This window comes from Sycon ciliatum, chromosome 6 (assembly GCF_964019385.1).
Source record: "Sycon ciliatum chromosome 6, ocSycCili1.1, whole genome shotgun sequence".
NCBI classification, from domain to species: domain Eukaryota; kingdom Metazoa; phylum Porifera; class Calcarea; order Leucosolenida; family Sycettidae; genus Sycon; species Sycon ciliatum.
In genome coordinates, this window is record NC_088648.1 from 22,718,619 (window position 1) to 22,740,983 (window position 22,365).

The window sequence follows — 22,365 nt, forward strand, 5'->3', positions numbered from 1 at the left end:
ACAAGGCAGGGCAGGTCAAAACAAGGCAGGACTAGAGAGATCAGGTCAGGGAAATACACAAGGACAGGTCAGGGCAAGGCAGGACAGGTCAGGGCAGTGCAAGGCAGGGCAGGGCATGGCAACACAAGACAGGACGAGGCAGAGCAGGGCAAAATGACAAGGCACAACAAGACTGGGCTAGTCTAAGCCTAGTCGCGAGCCGGGACTGCACTGGTCACTGCCACTGGCTAAGATAGGCCTGCAGAGCATTATCATACAGCTGCTTGGCAGGCTCTCATCGATTTCAGAGTTTCAAAATCGCTAGTAGTACGCCCCCCGCAACCATAGCCAATCCAGTCAAAGACATTGGGATAACCATCGCACCAATCGTGATCGTTTCGCCTACAGCATTCCACTGTACAAGGCCAAACAGGAACGAGCCACCCACAGCAAGTCCTGTACCGGTAAATAGTTTAGGGTCGCCCTTTGCCTTCTCCATCTTTGCAGTGATCTCCGTATCGACTATACCTTGACGCTCGTCCTTTGCCAAAATTGCAGGAGTCCGGTGCCGACTATCCCAGTCCTTGAACGGCGCGTCGTCGTCCAATGTTATCTTAGCTTCACTCCCACACAGCATACGGCGGATCAGGTACTACACTGTTAGGGGGAAAGAGTCCGCTTTGCAGTGGCCGTTCGCTGGCAGCAGTGACCATGCACTCAACTCAAGTCACAACCAACGTTCCCGAACTACAGTCACAGAAAGCTCTATGTTCTTCGCACCGGGCACTGAACACGAAGACTAAGAACGCGGACGCCTGATCGATAGTTATAATATTGCCGTACATTCAGCAAGCCTGCCGAGTGGCGCGTGATCATGCGATCGGTCGCGGCCCGAGCACAGCATCAGACAGCACATAGAAAGCCGGTAAATTATAATTAAAAATTTTAATTTACCGGCTTTCTATGTGCAGATGGACATAACTAGTTACATGTAATTATTATAGTACACTGGGTAGCTGTACCACATGCACACACTTCTCTCGTACTGATGTCAGGTGTGCTGCTTTGGTGGCACTGGTCGGCATCACACGGCAGCATGCATGAGGTCAGAGTACAATGTAGAGTGCTGGCAACTGAAATCCGACCCGGATTTCAGTTGCCAGCACTCTACTGCATGTAGTCGTTATCAGGAAATCGAAATATTTCGAGAGAAGGCAATTACATGTATGTGCGCTGAGCCAGCTGCCTGAGGCCGAGCGATGCTGATGACTACCATGAATATGCCTCGCCTTCTTTGCATTAGAGTTGTGCTGTTCCTGTGCCTTTTGCTACAGCGTGTGTGCTGGTTCACCGTTTTAGCCGTTCCGGCATGCATCGTCGCTGGTGTCGAAATCTAGGGCGCGTTCGAATTGTCAATCTTTGACTTTTCGAGGAGATTCGTTTTTCTGAAGAGGTGGCCTTATTGGCCTCTTCAGAAAAACGAAGCTCCTCGAAACTCCTCGCAACTCCACAACCTCACCCGATGGGAGACGTGGATTAGTTCCGAAGAGTTCGGAATAGCTACGTCCCGTAGTACATGTACGTGGAGATGGTCGATCTGATCGGACGTCATCATCGCCATGGTAATTCCACTGAAAAATTCTAAAAATGATAGAAACCGTTCTAATTGGACACTTCAACTAATCTCTTTTAAAAATTTGTTTGAACAGTTGATGAAGACAATTCGAACGCGGCCTTGGTTCATTCCAACAATTTTACCATGATCGTAGTGTTGTCCTGCGCAAGATGTTATCGTTCATTCATTTCTATACAGTATGATTTGCCCAATGGCAATGCTATTATCCAGCAGTAGGATTACTCAGGCCAGGGCTAACAATACATTGCTGCCACGGGAAGTGATGTCAGCAGGCTCAGCACTCAGAGTCAGCCTGGGCAGCCAGCCGGCCTGGGTCGACCGGTCGTGGCACGACATACATGTCATACTAGTAGTAGTACTAATAGTAATAATACTGAGGGAAGGAGAGCGCGAGGAAATCGAAACATGTACCGGTATCTGTTTGCAATGGGAGAGCAACGCGGGTTTGTGAACACAAGCAAACAAATAGAAATGAGAGCACCAGTAACGAAAACGAGGCGAAAAGAGATGAGAACGTACATGTACGTGATTGTATTGTAGGTTAGAAAAGCAGTTCCAAAGGCAAAGGGTAGCCAGGGATTGTACGCGTGCATACAGCCTAATTGCAGGTACTAGGTGCGACAGTAAACACGGCCAGTGCAGCCGTGGACAGCACAACAGCACAAACTATTCTAAAGTGCAACAACACAAAGACAGCAGCCAAGAGTGTGCAAACGCAAGAACAGCAGAACAGCATGAACTTCCGAAATTATTGTCCTTAAAAAGGTAGACATGTTCGGCGGGAAAGCGGAGAAATGGAATGACAAGGAAAAAAGGGAGAAAACGAAAACGTTCACTAAAATTGAAGTCACATACACGTACATGTACAATGCTGCAGACACGCTGCAATGTATCAATGTTAGGACAGCATTTGGAACTACATGTACATGTAAGTTAGACTACGTACGTGGAGGGTACTGGACCTTTCCTCGGCCATGAATCCAGAAAGGCTGGCGCTGGACGATTGCTGGTATCAGTCGTCATCATCTATTAGCGCCAAACCATCCTCACTTATTCGTAGCAGAAGGAGATTTGATTCAATTTCAGTACAGCAGTTTAAAGATGGCGATGGCAATAACGCCAATGACAATATAGAAGACTGCCTTTCCTTCATCACTTCCCTCCACCGAGCAATCTGCGTCTAAAACGAATTTTAATCCCTGTGCTTTCTCCTTTTTGCCGCCATCCCCTGCCATTGCTATTCAATGGAGGACAATTGCTGCAATTGCCTTCCTTCACCACAGTCAATCACTGACATATAAGCAGTAAGGCCGTTGTGAAGCGCTGGAATGATTATACTAGGAGGCAGACAGAGTAAGCTCTATTTTCTTGACAACGGGCACTGAACTTCTTCAGACTAAGACTAAGAATGCGAACGCACCTTATGTAAACGTTTTATAGTGCGGTGCACGCAGCAAGCCTGCTGAGTGGAGCCGTGATCAGGTGATCGGTCCCGGCCCGGCTACTTGGAAGTCTCTTGGGATCTGGAAGTGACATCGAGAACCGTATCAATGTCGCTAACCGAGCGTTTGGCACTATAGCCTGGAAGAGACACACTTTATTATCTAGAATGCTTATGTTTACCACTCTTATCCTTCCGGTTCTACTATACAACTTCGTGGCTGAATTGTCGAGCATGATATCTTTCGAATGCGACATCGCAGATTTTCACCGATGGTTGCATTGGAAAGCGGAGCTCTTCCGCTTCTTCCTAGATATATATTTTTATAATTCCGCTAAGAATCGATCGAGTTACGAATGTTTTAGTGTCCATTCACCTACGCACGGGTGGTAAAGGGTTAAAAGGTAACAGTGCCTTAGCTACCTGTCAATGTGGTTTAACCATGACGTCTGGCGCTTTGCAGCAAGCATCTTTTCCGCATGCCCGTGGTTCAACTCGCAGACAGGCCTCAGGAGGCCAGCACAGGCTAGCTGTCGCCTCCTACGAGATAAATAATTATTACATGTACATGAACTAAACCTCTACAGTTTGCACTACTGGAGCTGTGCCTGTGCCTGTGCCTGTGCTGCACGGCGGCGGGCTTCGCCCGCCGCCGTGCAGCCCAATACGTGGCTCAAAAACCTGATTTTTTCGACTTGGAGCAAAATTCTGCACACTTTCACGTGTTTCCATGATACGACAAATTGCGCACGGTCTGCTCACATTCAAATACAGTGCTGCCAACAAATGACAGCGTACAACAAAAAAATCTTTCCTTGCAAGGGCACATTTTCGGCCATAACTCCTGAACGGCTGGTCAGATCGGGACACAATTTTCAGAGAATTTGCAGCTATTCATGCTCTTTCAACTGATGTAGCACTCAATATGAATTTACAAATTCGATTTTTCAGCGAATTTTTTGGGTAGTCTGCCACCTTAATATTGTCTTCGTCTGAGACCGCTCGCTTGAGGCCAGTTCCTGAGAGACGATCTCAGATCGAGATCCCTCCCACTTGCGGAAATCCAGAAAACATGTGGTCAGACGTTATTTTCCCGTTCTACATCCTCTGCCTGCGCTGTCTTCTTCTCCTGAGGTTGCGCGGAGACAAATAGTTGGCCACAATGCTTTTCTTTCTGATAGCATTTGACTGTAGGCCTTGCATTACAACCGTCTACGACAAACTGTACGTGCTTCACCAGGAAAGTAAGACACGCGCTGCTGAGCACTCAGATCGACTTGGTACTGCGTCCATGAGAAATTCTACAAGTGGATTTTTTCGATCCTGCTGAGCTGGACTCGGCAAAGGCAATTATTTGGAACAAGCTATTTCTGTTTATCGCCGCTCCATCATCCATGTCCACATTTATCAATGGATCAGTGTTCAGTATCGCTAGAGATGCTGTGGCCAAAGCCTATGGCATAACAGGAAAACTCCTCTTCGTCTGTTTGATATTCTCTTCGTGTAGATCTACGTCAAAGGTCCTCCATGGCTCTCCATGATTTATAAAAAACTCCTCCTAAATCATCGTTACGGATTTTGTGTAACAGCCTCAGTTGCAACGTTGGGCATGCTACATCACCTGTACATTTACCTGACTACATTGCTACATAAAGACTTTATGTAGCAACGGCATTATATAGTCAGGTAAATGTAGCATTAGTACTAAAGGTGTTACGTGTGTACACAATCACAAAGTCATGTGCCGGGACAATATGGCGTTCCACCTCGTGGGCCGTGGCTATAGCCGATTTTTGCCAAAACCTTAGATTTCCCGCCAATGAATCTCTTTATTTCGCTCAAAGCTAACAGAATGCTCATCTTGTTCCTCTCTAATGCTCCATAATGCTCTGATGCTCGGATAGTCTTCTAATGCCGGCATTATCCGCTGGACCCTACCTTGGGTCCGTTTGGACACCACAACCCGGAATGAGGGTTAAAGCATGTCTCCTGGCATGTCAGTGTTGCTGGTACTCAGACTAGGCTCCAGCGGATTATGCTTGCGAAATCATGGAATTGTGCTTTAATGGATTCTCGCATTCTCCTCGCAAAATCCTCCTAATATGCTTTGGCATGCAGTGATTATTCCCTTTGTTGTACTTATGGAGCCTCAAAGGAATATGTGCCTTCTTCTCACTTGCAAGTGGCCATAAATACAACAAAATATATGAGTATCCCCATACAATGGTGTCCATTCATGCTATAGATCAACACGGAAAAGAGAAAACAATGCTAATTCTTGTATTCATTAGTTGACTTCTTGGGTAAAAAGATTTTTTCATTGCCAAATTAGTTTGAGTTACCTTGGAAAATTAATTAATTATCATGTTCAACTGTCTTCGTAATCGTCATACTCGTCCAACCGATGTTACCCTCACCCTGCGAATAATCAGCTCATTTCTCCCGTAGCTCCACCTCTTCTTCCATCATGTTCGAACATCAACTATACCTCTACTTTTTATTATTAGAGCAATATCTACAGCCTGCACAGGCATCGCTGCTAAAATCCAGAGGTCATGAATTCGTAACATGCATTAATTCGTACATGTACGCAGAGTTTTGCGGACTAACCGTAACTATCTCGTCCGCCCCGGGATTTTCTGATAAAGGGTGATTAACTCGCATCTTCCGTTACATGTACTGTGTCATTGTGAGAGAGAACCTTGAAGAAAACGAGTTTGAGCATACAATGATGATCAGGATTGCCATGATTTCTAACCTGCTTTTCATTGAAACCACTATCTGCATGACCTACGAACCCTTTACCATGCAGACCACCAGCACTGATCAGGTGCACTGCACACACTTGTGTAGCCTATAATACTAGAACTGTGGTTCAATCATGTAGTTATGCTCCTACCTCCACTAGGATGCCAAATTATGCCCCAAAATTTCAACCACCAAATTATGCCAATAACTATGCCGGCATAATCCGCCCGTGCCTAACTCAGACTCGGCAGCTACAGTAGCTGGCAACTGTCGTGCGTGGCATGATACATGTACGCCAATGACTCATGTGTGACATCAACTGCATTTTCTGTCCAGGCGCTGGTCACGTGGGCAACAATGTTAACAAGGAAATACTGCAGCCAGAACAAGGATATCGAAACATTTTTTTTGCAAGCGCGAGTGATGCGAAGGCAGCGGATAGGCCAAATAAATGGAATTGCCAAGAATTATAATAGGAGAAGAAAAGGTATTACGAACATGAATTCACTATGCAACTCGCAATACTGGCGTCACTTCACAATACATGTACATGATCATCTTTTATGACCAGGTCTAGACTGGAGGATACGTGGACATAATCTTTCCTGGGTCATGCTGACGTACATCATAATCAATATGCACATGTACATGTATGAAAGCAGCGTGTACACCTGAGCTCCACGGCATGGAAGAAGTGATGCACATTAGGAGAGAAAAGGTAGAAATACATTTACCATGTAGCGGAAAGCGCTGGGACGTTACTGGTGTTCTTCGTCATCGCACACGAGGCCGAGGGCTAAGCCTTTGTCTTTGCAGTCATCCAGTCCAAGCCTAAGCTCTTTTCTTGGCAGTCGGCTCGGTCATAGAGGTACAGGCGTAAACGGCGGCTACTCCAACGACGGCCCCTGCGACAAAGGGTACAGCAACAGTTGCAACAGTTGCTAATGCTACTGCATTTGCACTTCCCGCCAGCGTTACGGCGATTTTACATCCCCACCCCGTTACCTCCATTGTGGCTTCTACTTTGTCCATTACGAGGATAATGACTGCAATAACCTTGAGCACAGTCAATCACTCGGAAATCCTTAGTTGGAAAACTGCAGGACTAAAGCGGCTATCAAGCGTCGCAATGACTCAGATCCACAATAAGGCGAAGCGACCGCAATACAGTGGGTATTCGCTGGCAGCAGTGACCATGCACTCGAGTCACAACCAACGTATCTGAAGCAGACAGAGTAAGCTCTATTTTCTTCGCAACGGCCACTGAAGACCAAGACTAAGAACGCGCGCGCCTGATCGAAAGTTCCGTATTGCCGTACATTCACTGTAGGGATATCAGCACGGACACTGCGCAGGGCTTTGCGCAGTCAATGATGTAATCGATGTTTGAACGCGACGATGGCAGACTGGAAAAAAATGGCGATCGCCACAAACCGGCGAAAATGCAGCTCGGGAAGTCGGTATTTGACGACTCCCCAACGCAGCTCAACCTTTATTTTGAAGTGTGAACATTTTTCAGTAGAGTAGAGAGAAGGAGAGAGGCAGAAAGAGAGCTAGAGAGAAATGTTACTCAAGCTAATGCTTCAGTGGAGGTTCTGGGCACGCTGATAGGCTAATATAATCTGACGATTTCTACAGGTTGTGCCGTTTGTTGCAGCAACTACGTGAAAATGCGTCGCCAGGAGATCGGCGATAGTGAATTCGTCTTAGAGTAGATTTGGCTACCGCCATCCTCGGGAGCCACTCCTGTTGCCGGTCACAACAATCAAACCAAGTCTCCACACGACTACTCTGTCTCAAACAAAACCCTTTCCACACCTTACAATCGTTGTCGTAGCAACAACGGCCATATGCGCTGTGATATGTCAGAATTGCAGAAATGCACAAGAACAAACGTTCGAAAGTGGTCACCTTTCGCGCCACTTGGATCCTGAACTCTTGTTGGCTGAAATGTCGAGCCTGATATCTTTGGAGTGCGACATCGCAGCTCTTCACCGATGGTTGCTATGGAAGGCGGAGCTCTTCTGCTTCTTCCTAGATATATATTTGTTTTAATTCTGCCAAGAATCGATCGAGTTACGAATGTTTTAGAGTCCATTCAACTACGCAGTAAAGGGTCAAAAGGTAATGGTGTACTAGCTGTGCTAGTACTTGTTAGCAACAATCCGAACTAGCGCGCACACTGCACTGCATTGCTTTGTACTGCATTCAAGACTGACGTCATGCGCTTTGTTTTGCTGCGTAATCACAAATGGCACCAGCCCATTTTGCGGAAAAGAAAAACAAATCTTGCTTGCCCTGTTGTGCTCTTCCAGACAACGGATCGTGCTTCAGCAGTGTTTCTTTTCCCACCATCCCTCCCTATCCAACTTATTCACACCATCATAATTATCATACCCACTAATCGGGTCCACTCTCACAACTGGTGTTATCTAGCTATTTGCTGCGGCTCTGCCTTGCGCTATATTACATCCATTTAGCATTGCAGCTCTACGTTGAGCTAACAGCAGCTCTACTTTGAGCTAACAGCAGCTCTACTTTGAGCTAACAGCAGCTCTACTTTGAGCTAACCGCAGCTCTACTTTGAGCTAACAGCAGCTCTACTTTGAGCTAACAGCAGCTCTACTTTGAGCTAACCGCAGCTCTACTTTGAGCTAACAGCAGCTCTACTTTGAGCTAATCGCAGCTCTACTTTGAGCTAACAGCAGCTCTACTTTGAGCTAACCGCAGCTCTACTTTGAGCTAACAGCAGCTCTACTTTGAGCTAACAGCAGCTCTGCTCTGAGCTAACAGCAGCTCTGCTCTGAGCTAACACCAGCTCTACTTTGAGCTTCAAACCAGTTGTTTCGAAACCAGCACTCCTCAATCCAAAGATGCCTCTTTGTTGACTTGTTTGTGTGAGGGATGGGGCTAACAGTGCCTTAGCCAGCTGTCAATGTGGTATAACCATGACGTCTGGCGCTTTGCAGCAAGCATCTTTTCCGCATGACCGTGGTTCAACTCGCAGACAGGTCTCAGCAGGCCAGGACAGGCTAGCTATCATCTCCAACGAGATAAAATAATTATTACATGTACATGAACTAAACCTCTCCACTTTGCACTAGTACTGGAGCTGTGGTGCCAGGAAAACGTGCAGATACATGTACAGTCGAATGTCAGTTATCCGGACACCAGTTATCCGAGCACGTCGGTTATCCGACAAGCCCGAGAGTGGTAATGTTATGACTCTCAACAGTAGAATTCTAAAAAATAAATAAAACAAACTTTTTTTGTATATTATACCGTGTAATATGCATTTACTTGAAGTAGATGTGGTCAAGTATGCTACCGCATACAATGCCATAAGCGCGACGGCCATTCCCACTTGAGAACTGGTGGTTTGCAACAATCTGCATGACCTCCGAACCGTTTACCATGCAGACCACCAGCACTGATCAGGTGCACTGCACACAATTGTGTATCCTAGAACTGTGGTCCAATCATGTAGTTATGCTCCTACCTCCACTAGAATGCCAAATTATGCTCCAAAATTTCAACCACCAAATTATGCCAATAACTATGCCGGCATAATCCGCCGGTGCCTAACTCAGACTTGGCAGCTACAGTAGTTGGCAACTGTCGTGCGTGGCATGATACATGTACTGTCGCGGACATGGAAGTCCGGCTGCACGTCTAGCAGCCCCAGGGCGCTGGCCTTGCAGCCGTAGCACGTACATGTATTAATGGAGGTTTGCACATTGCAAACCGTAGTTAACATTCACGAAACCAACAAGCCAAAGGCGCCATGGCAACCAGTAAACGAACCCGCAAAAATAACAATAATTAGAATAAGACAGAAAAAAATCAAGTTAGTGTGACAACAAATTCAAGGTTCCCTTTCCGGTGAAAGTGCTGCAACCGAGTGTGTCATTGCTGACCAACAATTTGTTTTCATTTGTTCCAGTCGTTTCCTCTAGCCTCCTCAGTTGCCGAGGAGCATAGTAGTCTTTCCACAGCCGTATTCCTAGGAACGTACTGCCAGTTTCATCATGGCCTTCACTTCTGACCAGCAGCGGTCTCTTGCGGAGATGATTTCGGCTTCGGTCTCGTCGGCGTTGTCGGCCCACTCCGCATCTCGAGGACCGGATAGGGGAGCGTCTGATGGGCCATCAGATCAAGCCGGTATGTTTTTGACTCATGATTCTGCCCGTGCTGAGATGCCGGCCAGTTTAGATTCTGCCCCCGCATTCCCTGCATTCCCTGCATGCGTATGCCATGTAAGTAATGAACCCCATTTCAAAAATTTGCAAGGTCGAGTTTTTTGATCTGGCGCTCCTACTTCCCGCCAAGTACGAGAGGCCCTCTGTCCCTCGAACCCGCTCTCACTGTCAGGCTATATCTGCATCCGCAGAGATCGACCTCCGGAAGACAATCGGTCAGCACATTGTAGCCGTGGGTATGGGGGTGTTGCCGTACTTGTCCGTTCGGACTCCTTTCCGTACGTCTCCCCTCGTGCCGACCTTCAACGCCCTGGCTGCGAGTCTGTGTGGCTTGAACTTGGCTCCCCCTCTACTCAATCTCAGAATCCCATCTTACTATGCTGCATGTATCGACCACCCTCACAGAGCACAATGCAATTGTCGTACTTTTGTGACATGTTTGTTGAGGCATTACAGTCAGTCTGTTTAGATTCTTATGATCTGCTAGTGACTGGCGATTTAAACGCCCACAACTCAAGCTGGTGTCCCACCGATTCTACCTCGAAGGCTGGTGATCTCCTTAGCACAGTATTTGCTGCTCTTGGGCTCCACCAGATGGTTGACTTCCCCACTCATTCCTCGCCTAATGGCTCTGTTTCGTGTCTGGACTTGGTGATCACCAACCGACCACGCCTCGTGCGCTCAATTGATCAAGCACCTCCCTTGGGTATGTCTGACCATATACAGATTGTTTGCACTTTATGTTACGCCCCTATTTCGAACTACTTCCCCAACTCTGCCACTGGTCCTCCCTCTTCACTGTATCGCTTCAAACAAGTACCTTCGCACCTTTGGCAATTAATCAACGCTGATTTAGCTGGCTACAACTGGTCCTCTCTGAACTCGTACACTGATGTTAATGACGCACTTCATCACTTTGATTGTGAGCTCCAGTCCGCCTTCCGTCGGCACCTCACTTCATTCGGAGCCACCCACACTGTGACATCTCCACGACCCCGCATGCAATCTCCACCATGGGTTACTGCTGAGCTTAGGTCTGCTGTAAAACGCAAGCGTGATCTATATAGTGTGTACAAAAAATATCCGACAGCAGTAAATCATGCAGCTTATAACCGACAAAGGAATACTGTAAAGCACCTGTCTCGGCAAGCACATCGTCAATATATACGCTCCATCCAAGCATCACTAACGTCACCGAATCGACCTACACTCTTTCAGTTTGTGCGAGCACAGCGGCACACTTCCGGCCGTGTCATGCCCCAAACGATGATAGCATCCGACGGTACGGTCGCCACGTCCCCCAAGAGCATAGCTGATGTTCTGAACACTCAGTTCACCTCATTTGGGCTACCTGATGATCCTTCGTGGCGCATTCCCCCTTTGTCCCAATCGCCTTTCATATCTGTTCCGTTCCGTACAATCACTGTCACTACGTTTCAAGTTCGGAAATATCTGAAGCGCCTGAAATGTGGAAAGTCTCCCGGCTCAGATGGGATCCCGAATGAAGTGCTGCAGTCTCTTGCACCATCAATAGCCTATCCTCTCGCCATTATTTTTAATATGTCATTTCGAACTGGTACATTCCCACAGGATTGGAAATCCGCCATCGTGACACCGCTTTACAAGAATAAAGGCTCCCGTGCTTGCCCGGCAAACTACCGCCCCATCTCTCTGCTGCGCACAGTTTCCAAACTTTGTGAGCGTATTGTATTCGATTCCCTCTACCTACACATCGCTCCGGCTCTCTCACCAGCTCAGTCGGGATTCTGCCGTGGTGACTCAACTCAATACCAGGTGACTCGACTTGTCCAAGACATAGCGACAAAGAGGAACTGTGGGGAGCACGTGGGAATGGTGTTTTTCGACTTGGCTAAGGCATTCGACACCGTTTGGCATCGTGGCTTACTTGCCAAGTTGAAGGTCACCTTCCGGGTGGAGGATGCTGCCTTGCGTTGGATATCCTCGTATCTGTCTGCTCGTTCTCAGGCTGTTCGCTTGTTCTATTTCTTGTCTGATCCCCTCCCTGTAACGTCTGGAGTGCCTCAAGGTTCCATTCTGGGTCCTTTGTTATTCTTGCTTTACGTTAATGACCTACCTTCAGTTGTCCCCGATGTTAGTTTGTATGCGGATGACACTGGCCTTATCTGTTCTGATTCCTCCCCTGCACAATTACTCCTTACCATGCAGCATCGCATCAACAGCACTGTCATGTGGATGCAAACGTGGAAACTCCAGCCCAATTTAGACAAGACAGAAGCCATGTATATTTCTTCATCCCCTCCTGATCAACCATTATTCTTCCCTGACTCGACTATGCCTATCCGTGTTGTTACTCAGCACAAACATCTAGGTGTGATGTTTGACTGCAAACTCTCTTGGGCTGCACATGTCAACTGTGTATGCAAGCGAACCAGTTCAGCCTTAGGGGTACTACAATCACATTGCACTCATTTGCCCATCCAGTGTAAACTATTATTTTATCAGTGCTATATTCTCCCTATATTCGACTATTGCGATACCGCTTGGTGTGGCCTTTCTGACACAACTCTGAGCCAATTAGAAGTCCACCATAGATTTATACTTAAAATTCTTTACAACAAGGATCGATGTTTTCCTTCGGATGCCCTTTATCGACTTGCACACACTTCTCCTCTCTCCGTTCGTCATAAGCACCATCTCTGTACACTGGTTCATAAGATATTTCTTCATAAAACCCCTTCACACATGATGAAGTACAATTGGTTTTCGACAAGCTCAACCCGTAACGCGCTCACCCTGCCTCTTGTTAAGTCAGCCCAGTATCTAAAGTCCCCTTTGTTTTCCGGCTACTCTCATTGGTTATCATTACCATACGGTCTGAAAACTTGTTCTTCTATTGGTCAGTTTAAAGATCTACTATCACAACTGAACTAGACGCAATAATTATCATCGAAGAACATTCTCGAATACCTGGGTGATGCACGAATTTTGATAGTGCTCACTTCCGTTAATCGTTTTTCTTTGTAATTTTCCATTCATTTTCTGCTCTAATTCATATTTGCTTTGTTTTCCTAGCTTACTATTGCCGTGGCTGGCTCAACGCCCTTGTCTCAGGGGATTCTGTCCCTGCACTAGCTATGCTTGTCACATGCTATGAGATTGTGTCTAATAATAATAATAATAATAATAATGATCAGCCTATCTCTAAGCGGGTCAAATTAGCCGAGGACGGCGATTGCTTGGTGATCTCCGCCTCTCAAGCCTCCAAGAGGCGAATTGATTCTTTAGCTTCGTGGCTGGAAGCATGGTCCATCTTCACGATCATAGCTACCTCTAACGACCCGGCCTGCGCTGCTAGCTTGGCAGAACACCAGCTACGCATTGTGCAAGCCGCAGCGAAGTACCGCCTGGCTGCGGTGCTTGAGTACGACATCCGGGTGCGGCAATCGGTGGCTCGGGCACGCACCCCCCTTTCATCACTTGACACGGCGCTGTACACTGAATGTTTCACGGGCCAGGCACTTCCCACGTGTTCCAAGTGCCGGAAGGTGGGCCATCTGGCCAACAATTGTCTTTTTCGTGGCTCCGACAGCCGGACGCTGCATGCCACCTCGGGCGCAACAGGCGGAGGAAGTGTCCACACGCCCGGGCAGTCCACCATCTGCCGCAAGTTTAATGCGGGCAACTGCTCCTTTAATCAATGCCGCTTTAAGCACTGCTGCTCCTTCTGCTCTGGCACCCACCCGGCCAAGGAATGCCCAGCCCGCAAGTAGCTCCATGAGTACTCCTTCCTCCTATCTTCCTTTATCTGCACATAAACCCCACACGCCCATCATTATTAGCGCACTTAAAATAGAATTAGAATCACACCCCGATGACCAGTTGGTCGCTTCCTTATTGCATGATCTTGAATTTGGTTTTCGCATTGGTTTTGGCAACTGTCTGTCTGAGTCTTTTTTGTCACGTAATTTGTCCTCCGCTGCTGACAATGCAGAAGTAGTTGATGACTATCTCCGCCAGGAATGTGAGCGCGGGCATACGGCTGGCCCGTTTGAGGAGCCTCCTGTTCTCCCCATTCACACCTCTGGCATTGGAGTTGAACCTAAGAAGTCGGGTGGCGTCCGCCTAATCATGCACCTCTCCGCTCCTGCTGGCAGGAGCATAAATGATGGCATCAAGAACTCAGACTTCTCCTTCCAAATGATCTCGGTGGATACGGTGGCCGATCATGTCATGCGCACTGGGAAGGGGGCATTGCTATGCAAAGTGGACATCAAGCATGCATTCCGGCTCTGTCCCGTTCATCCCAACGACTGGCCTCTACTCGGAATATGTTGGCGGGGGAAGTTTTATGTCGACAAAGTGCTGCCTTTCGGCCTGCGCTCCGCACCAGTTTTATTCAACCGCCTAGCCGAAGCACTGGCCTGGCTACTTCGCCACAACAAAGGTTTGAAGTGTCTGGAACACTACCTTGACGATTTCATCAACGTCTCACCACCAGCGCCGGTGGTCGCCACATCAACAGCAGCGGTGCACATGGCCACCATCCTGGAGGTTTTCGCCAACCTCGGGGTTCCCATCGCGGAAGGAGCAGACAAGGTTGTCGGTCCGGCCACGGTCATGACAGTGCTCGGCATTGAGCTGGATACTCAGGCTCTGGAAATGCGGCTGCCGGCCGACAAGCTTTTCGAGATCAAAGCGCGGCTCAACGAGTGGGCGGTCAGCCCATCGTGCACGAAACATCAACTGTTGTCACTAATTGGCCTCCTCTCATTTGCGTCCAAAGTGGTTGCGGCCGGCCGCACCTTCACCCGTCGTCTCATCCATACCAGCACCACCGTGACAGGCTTGGATGAAGAAGTGCACCTGGACGCCGATGCTCAAGCAGACATCCGTTGGTGGAAGGAGTTCCTCCCACACTGGAACGGCCGAGCGCTTCTGCGTGACCCAGTATGGTCGAAGCCCCCAGACTTTGAGCTCTATACCGATGCTTCCGGCCTGGGTTTTGGAGGTTTCTTTCAGAGTGCCTGGTTTTGCCAAGAATGGGGCCCGGAGCACCAGCACGGGCCTGTCTCCTCTATCATGTGGCGGGAGATGTATCCCATTGCTGTGGCCGCGCAATTGTGGGGCCCGCAGTGGCAGACGAAGAAGATCCTCCTCCATTGCGACAATCAAGCTGTCGCCACAGCATGGGAATCCGGCTCATGCCGGAATCTGGAGGTCATGAACCTCATACGGACCACCCTGCGTATTGCGGCACGCTACAACTTCATCCTGTTGATCCGTCACATCTCAGGTATCGACAACAGTATTGCGGACGCCCTCTCCCGTCTACAGCTCAGTCGCTTCCGCTCGCTAGCTCCGTCGGCCAATCCGGACCCAGTTCCACTGCCAACTCAGATCGTCTAATGATGTCTCACAATATATTCACAGCCCCATGGGGTGTCCGTTTTGCTGTGTCTGGCCTTCGCCGTCACTACACTGACTTATTGTTATTTTTTTTCTGCCATACCAACTACACCGAAACCAATTTCTTAGTTCAATCTCTCCCTTACTATTCGCCCACCCTTTAGCAAGGGCGGCTCTCCTCCCTACACTGCCCCCTCCCCCCCCCCCCCCCCCCCCGCTTCGCTGCTCTCTTTTGGAAGGAAGTGGCTATGCAGTGCTCATATAGTGCAATCTTGCAAAAACCAAAAATTGGCTCTCAACGGTCATAGGCGTTTTGGCATCGTGGTATAGCTATGCCCCTATGTCAGGGTATTAAGTTGAGTACTGGGATGCTCATTGCACTCAGACTGGCACCGGGATGCCTATGCGAGCGATAATTATGTGGGCCGGCATCAAGATGGCCTTTGCGTGGATGCGTACACGTTACACTCTGGGCTTGACGCGAGGCTAAGTGATGCATTCTTAACTGTTTACGGCAATTCACATTTAATTGCGCGGAACTAAAACAAGCAGTATGGGGCCAAGTTGCCCACAGCCATAAGCGAGCACCGGGATGCTTTAACACCCAGACGGGCACCGGGTTGCGCGTAACAATACTAAGGAGAGCGCCGGGATGCATATGTGAGTGGGTTGCGTTGTAAGGGGCACCGGGATGCCTATAATTGTTAGTCAAGCGGGCACCAGGATGCCCATATGAATTAAGCGGTAAGCGAGCACCGGGATGCTTATCACACCTGGACGGACACCGGGTTACACGTATTAATAAGTCCGGCACCGGGATGCCCAAGAGGATGGGCAGGTAGCGAAAGGGATACCTAAAATGCCCATATTTAGTATAGCTGGCACCAAGATGCTCTAAATACGCAAACTGGCGACGGACGCTGATGATTGTGAGGCGTGCACCGGGATGCTCAAATGCGTCCAAACCGGCGCATTAATACCGGGATGCTTCGGTAAATAAATACGTATTGCAAGCAGCCAGTTAGTTTGCCTTCAAAGTCATTGTAGCTGGGCACAGCGATGCGATGGTCTGTCATGTTTTGCTCTTCGTACTGGCTTAACTGCTTGCTTATTTTATTATCCACTGCGTTTGGTGCTGCTGCCGTGTCCCCACATTGCAGATGGGTGGGTTTGATATCATTCACCTCCAGCCACCACCAGGAGGGAGATACTCGACGCTCAAGCCAGCAGGCTCCTGGCCCAATCGGTGGCGCCCCGGACACGCCAGACCTACAGCCCTGGAGTCAGGTCCTACATTCAGTTTGCGCAGCAGCTCCGCTTCAGCCATCTGGCACCGACGGTCAATGATATAGTTCTCTTCATGACGTCACTGTCCGCGTCACTGTCTGGGAAGACAATCAGGGTATACCTAGCAGCCGTCCGCCACCACTTTGTATTGAATGATGGTCCGGTGGATCTGCTCAGAGCACCCAGGATACTGGCCTTGCTGAAGGGCATCGACCGTGACAAGCTGACGTCCAGGCCAATGCCTGTGCCTCCGTCATCCAGACGTGCGGTGACACCCAACGACCTCAAGGCTATCCGCGAATTTCTGGAGTTCTCGCAATATGCACCGCAAGATAAGGCCATTAGTACGGGGGCCAGGGTTGAGAAATGTGAAGTTTCGTTTCCACTGAGAGCGCACAACAAAATATGTACTTCATCTTGTAGCCCTAGTCGTGTAGAGTCCCCTGATATATTTTTCACCCCTGGAATCGGGATGGAACGGTGTGGAATTGGCATTTGAAAGTTTCCCATGGGTTGCCATGGCAACTGCATAGCAACAGTATGGCAACAGCGTGTTTTTCATGTTATTTTCTTCCACAGAAGCTCCAAATTTGTTGAGGGGTACATACTATGTATGTATTCGTGTCGACTGGCACTGCTATTAGTAAAACATACATGTACATGGAGTATCATGCACATCGTGCACTCTATTGTATCAATGCGAATAGTCATAATTATAGAGTCATGTACATGTACATGTACTACAGCATTGTGTACATTATATGTATCAAATCAGAATACAGTGTACTGGCATGAAGGAAGCAGCTGACTATTTCACCACACGCAGAGATAAAGCATACTTTATTCCACAGGGTACTTGTACATGTACAATCATGCCTTCCAGCACAGGAAGTCAGTCATAAGTATGTTCAAAGCATGTACAGTAGGTATCGGTTATAGCGTGGGTTTTTGAAAAACGACTTTCTATTCTTATTTCCGATATTTCTTACACATGATAAATCAAGTGTGGCATATCATATGCATGTCCGCAGGGGCAGGAAGATCATCGTACATGCAACACAGTACTTCTGTGCATGTGGCTGGTCATAGTCCCATAAGCTTACATGTGGCTATGCAAAAATTGAGTTACATGGCCACAACAGTTGAATCTGCAGCACTACGACGCAACGAGAGTCACATCAGAACGGAATTGGACAGATGTTATTACTACAGGCGATACACTTTGTACTAATTGGCATGTTTCGCTACACAAAGTCCATTCTTAGGACCGATATATTCTACTATGGGATAAAATTGCTTGTAAGAATAAATGTGCACTTGAAATCCATGTTATGATTATGAAAACATGAGGGTTCATTCTTGTATGCAGTATATTCTTTTACACGACCACGCTATAACCGATACGCACTGTACATGCACATTGGTTACGATTCCAGCAGGCATGCGCATTAAAGTAGACAGAAGGCCAGTTTCGATGGCCCACAAGAACATGACATAATATATTTCATCGATAATAATGTGTACAAGAGCATGGACATTACAGATGCTGTCATCAAGTTTGACTTCAAGTCGACTCCGGAGAACCACAGAGCGGAATTCTTGGGGTCTCTGCAACACGATGTCGACAGCCTTGGCATAAATTGCTTGATCCAGAACTACCATCGTGAATGGAAGATCAGCCTGCCTTGCCATAGTAATGGAGCGGCATAGTAGGGTATAGACAGTGAGGTTCTATATTGGCGATGCATTGATCACCGGACAGTAACCAATCTCCGACTTAGAAGGCACATTGTTCTTCGTCGCGAGATAATTGAATGCTGTCCACGCGGGTATGCTCTGAGACTTGCCATCAGCTGCAGCTCCAATCTCAATGACTGCACGAGGCTTGCTGATCTGTCCATCTGGGCAGAACCGGGAGAGCTTCCAGACAAAGTCCATCAATGCAGCACCAGAGCGGGTGTCAGCAGCATAGGCGTATGATGGGAGGTGGATTTTGTCTTGCAGGCATTGCAAACACAGGCTGAATCTCCGGGACCATTGTCAATGAGCGCTTTCGCTTCGACGTTGACAGTGTAGGCAGAGAGATGGAAGTCGCTTCACTTGCTACCGATTCATCCTGCAGAGAAGGCTGTACAACGATACCATTTGTACAGTGCGTAGTCGCAAGTCCGCTCAGTGTCTCCTCGCAAGGGTCATTGTTATCTCACACGAAATGGTACGGCTTGCGAGTGTCGATGGCGGCAGGCAAGAAAGACTGATTGTGCTGATGGCGTGTAAAAGACTCTGCCAAGCAAGTCTCCAGCTCCAGTACCTGGCTGTAGCTACAGCAATAGCCAAGACGATTCAACATGGTAACTATCTGCTTACTGCGGCACAGGTGATGGATTGCCATGCCCAGCACAATGTGTTTCGGAGTGCGGTAACCAGTGCCGCAAAACCGATAAGATCCTGGCAGATGGCATGGATACGGCGTTGCAGAACACTCTCAAGAGACGGCAAGCGGCACGTCGGGAATTCGGCATCCTTGTCCAGGGTCCATGCAAGAAAATTAAAGAGCTTGTCAGGAATCAATCGCGCGCTATCCTCAGGAGACAGCCGTGCACCGCTCAGTTCTTGCTTCGTGGACTTGACATGGTGCTCGATGGATTGGCGGAGGATGTTTGCTGCATGATATAAGACTCTCCATTCCTCACACTCATTGGTCCAGACATGGCTACTCTCCACTTTGGCAGACTCATCCTCAGACTCCTCCCCAGACTCACTGCAATAAGGATCGGCGGGCATTAGGGGTTCATCTTCTGCAACTTCCTCCTTCAGCAGTGCAAACTGTCTGATAAAGTTGTCAGTCGAGCTAACAGCACACAACAATTCAGGGGCGTTGCAGCGAGCTGGCCATCAAACTCTTTCAAAATGATGCTCTTCAGTTTTCGATTTCTGACCTGAGTGCAGAAGTTGCCACTTTCCTTGTTACAGCAGGTCTGGAAGATGGACTGGAGATCAGCAGAGGTCAGCAGTGCAGAATTGTCAAACAATTCTTGACGCACGACCTCAAGAAACTGGGCAACTACTTGTTCCTCCGAAGGAGCCTGTCCACCAATTCCCTGAGGGTCGTCCCCAGGATCCTCGACCTCCAATAGTCTGGTGTACTCTCGGAAGCAGTGCCAATGGTAGTGAACTTCACGTGCTATGAGGCAAGACTGAGAACCAATAGCTATTACAATAGCCTCGTCTCTCCGCAACTTAGCTGCGTCTAGCACTTTCTGGGCAGCGTTGTGTGACTGGCACTGCGAAGTTTTCTGATACTTGTGCTTCTTTCCCAGCTGAAATTTCTGACAGAATATGCACTCCTTTCGCCCTGGCTCTACAACTGGTACAGATAGACTTTGCCGAGTTGTCCGCTGGGGACAATCTGCCTGTGACATCGACTTTCCAGAACCTCACCACCCGAAAACAAACTACTTACTATTATGCGTGAGAGTACAAAAAGGCAAAAACGGAGAAGAAGCGCAGTAGTAGTACGTGAATCGACACATCCGAGTTCACTTTTGAAACTTGACACTCCACGTGGACCGCTGAGCACGTGAGGTGTGAGACTAGACTCTGTATGCGTGTTTCGCGCAGCGCAGACTATGCTCAGTTCGCCGTACAATGGACGGGACAGTCCCGTGAGGAAAACTTACCGTTGCGTGACTGCTCGCGCGGAGAAGAAACTCAGCGCAAGAGACAAGCGGCAATGGCTGAACAGGTGCGAGAAAAGTTACTCGATGGAGGCCTTCCATTCGCATTTTGAAGCAATTTTTTGTTGATTCCGTGTCAGGAAGGCCACTGCTTTCATTATCTGCAGTCAAATTGTTGTGCGGACGAAGTGGAAACGAAAGTTTTTTTCAGCCACTTTTTTGATGCCTGGCCCCCGTACTACATGCTCTGGGCAGCAGTACTCACAGCTTTCCACGGGCTCATGCGTGCGAGCGAGTACACGGCGCCATCACCAACAACGGTGGATGCTCACAGGACTCTTCAGAGGAGCCATGTCGCCCTCTCAGAGGAGAAGGTCACGATCACCCTAGGGGTAACAAAGACGGCACAGTCGGGCGCTGGTGGCACAGTGTTACTGCATGCAAGCAGGTATCCCGCAACCTGCCCTGTGCGTTCAGTCGCTGCCTACATAAGTGCCAGGGAGTGGGCGGATACAGGTGCCCCATTCTTCGCCTTCCGCGAGGGGCGCTACCTAACCCCGGGCGACGTGAACGCCATTCTCAAGAGGGCTTTCGGCCCAGGCGTTTCAAGCCATTCTCTGCGGATCGGTGGTGCTACGGCCATGGCCGAACGACAGGCCCCGGAGTGGCAAATTCAAGCGGCAGGGCGCTGGTCAAGCTCTGCGTACAAGGCGTACGTCCGTGTCCCGTCGGGCATGCCAGCTTATCAGCAGACAGAGCTAGCGTAGAGAGCAGTTCGAAGCTTCACGGGGTTCATGTGCCTAAGTTGCATTCAAGTCACGGCCCTGCGTCCGCGGCCACCCACTCCCTTTCTTGGAGGCATGTGGGGTTGGCGGTCAATCGCCTGCCCGCAGCTTTGGGCAAACACATGACACCGGGTTGTCATCGCAAAATGCCCCCAGAGGTGGCCGGGCACCGGGTTGCCCAGGGTGACCGCGGCCCACGACTTCAAAATGTTTCTCACCTTATCACTATTCCCTTGTTCCCTGATCATTGCCTTGGAACAGTATCACTTTGCTCTCAGATGTTTCAAAATTTGATTCGAATGATTAATAAATTTCGGGCACATGAAACCCCTCCAAAAAATACCAACCGTGATCCGTTGGTGTGTGGAGTGAATGTTGAATTAAAGGGGAAGTCCGGTGAAAAATTTAAATTTCAGGGTCGGTAGAGTTTCGGGCGCTGAGTCGAATGGTGTTGGTCCCACGTGTCTCCGACAAAGCGTTCTCGAGATATTTCCGTTTGAAAAACTGAGTTTCGGGGGCTGCGCCATGACGTCATGCGGCCGCGCCACACCCTCCGCAACGTCATAGCGTGCAGCTAGGTCAAAAGGAGTGCGTGAAAGCAATAGTGTCAGTGCTATTTCAAATGATTTGGCGACTGATATTAGGTGGTGCAAGCGACCCCAAGACCTAACTCCTTGTGAGAGTGAGGATGCAGCCATGGCTGACCTTCATGGGTTTGGTCGGGGGGTATTGTAGGGCTGAGAACCTCGGTATCCAGCTGAAGAAATGGCCGCGCGGGACGGTCAAGAGTGAGCGCTACTGAGTTTCCGACTGATGAAGAAGCAGTAGCTATTGCAGACGAGGCTGATATAATTATCAGATCGCTGAAGAGCAGGGTCGCCAAAATGGAGAAGAGTGATGCGAGTGCTCTAAATGTTGTTCCATACCGATTCGCTTAGACTCCAGTAGCCTGCCACATGGTGATGTTTTGGTGCGAACTGTTACTTGGCATATTTCGGACTACTCAATTGGAGAACAGTGCAGGCTCTTTGAACCATGGCCCGGGCACGACTCTTCGCTCGCAACGCTATGGAATCTGAAAGTTCTAGGTCCGGGAGCTGTTCACTGTTTTGTCACTTGTCACGGTTGTGCACTCATCGCTGTAGCATAACATAATGAGGCCGGACTGGAGCGGAAAACTAAAATTTTCTTTCTCAAAGCACAACCACCGGCACCGGCAAGGAGA

At 48.7% G+C, this 22,365-nt stretch overlaps 2 protein-coding genes and 1 long non-coding RNA gene across 3 annotated transcripts; 2 read left to right on the top strand and 1 right to left on the bottom strand.

The window, feature by feature from the left end:
* Window positions 1-6,189: 6,189 nt before the first annotated feature.
* LOC135818905 (uncharacterized) lies at window positions 6,190-7,070 on the bottom strand. The gene is made up of 2 exons (XR_010553814.1): window positions 6,810-7,070; window positions 6,190-6,709 (listed from the first exon to the last, which is right to left on the bottom strand). It is a non-coding gene; the product is annotated as an uncharacterized LOC135818905 (long non-coding RNA).
* A 7,043-nt stretch (window positions 7,071-14,113) lies between these two features.
* LOC135820130 (uncharacterized) lies at window positions 14,114-15,391 on the top strand. Its single transcript, XM_065333440.1, has one exon. The coding sequence runs from the start codon at window positions 14,114-14,116 to the stop codon at window positions 15,389-15,391; it is 1,278 nt and encodes a 425-aa protein (XP_065189512.1).
* Window positions 15,392-20,636: 5,245 nt separating this feature from the next.
* LOC135820131 (uncharacterized) lies at window positions 20,637-21,122 on the top strand. The gene has a single exon (XM_065333441.1). The coding sequence runs from the start codon at window positions 20,637-20,639 to the stop codon at window positions 21,120-21,122; it is 486 nt and encodes a 161-aa protein (XP_065189513.1).
* The last annotated feature ends 1,243 nt before the right edge of the window (window positions 21,123-22,365 follow it).

Excerpts from the sequence above, each read along its gene's own strand:
- LOC135820130 (XM_065333440.1), top strand. The coding sequence starts at position 14,114 with ATGCACCTCTCCGCTCCTGCTGGCAGGAGCATAAATGATGGCATCAAG.
- LOC135820131 (XM_065333441.1), top strand. The coding sequence starts at position 20,637 with ATGCGTGCGAGCGAGTACACGGCGCCATCACCAACAACGGTGGATGCT.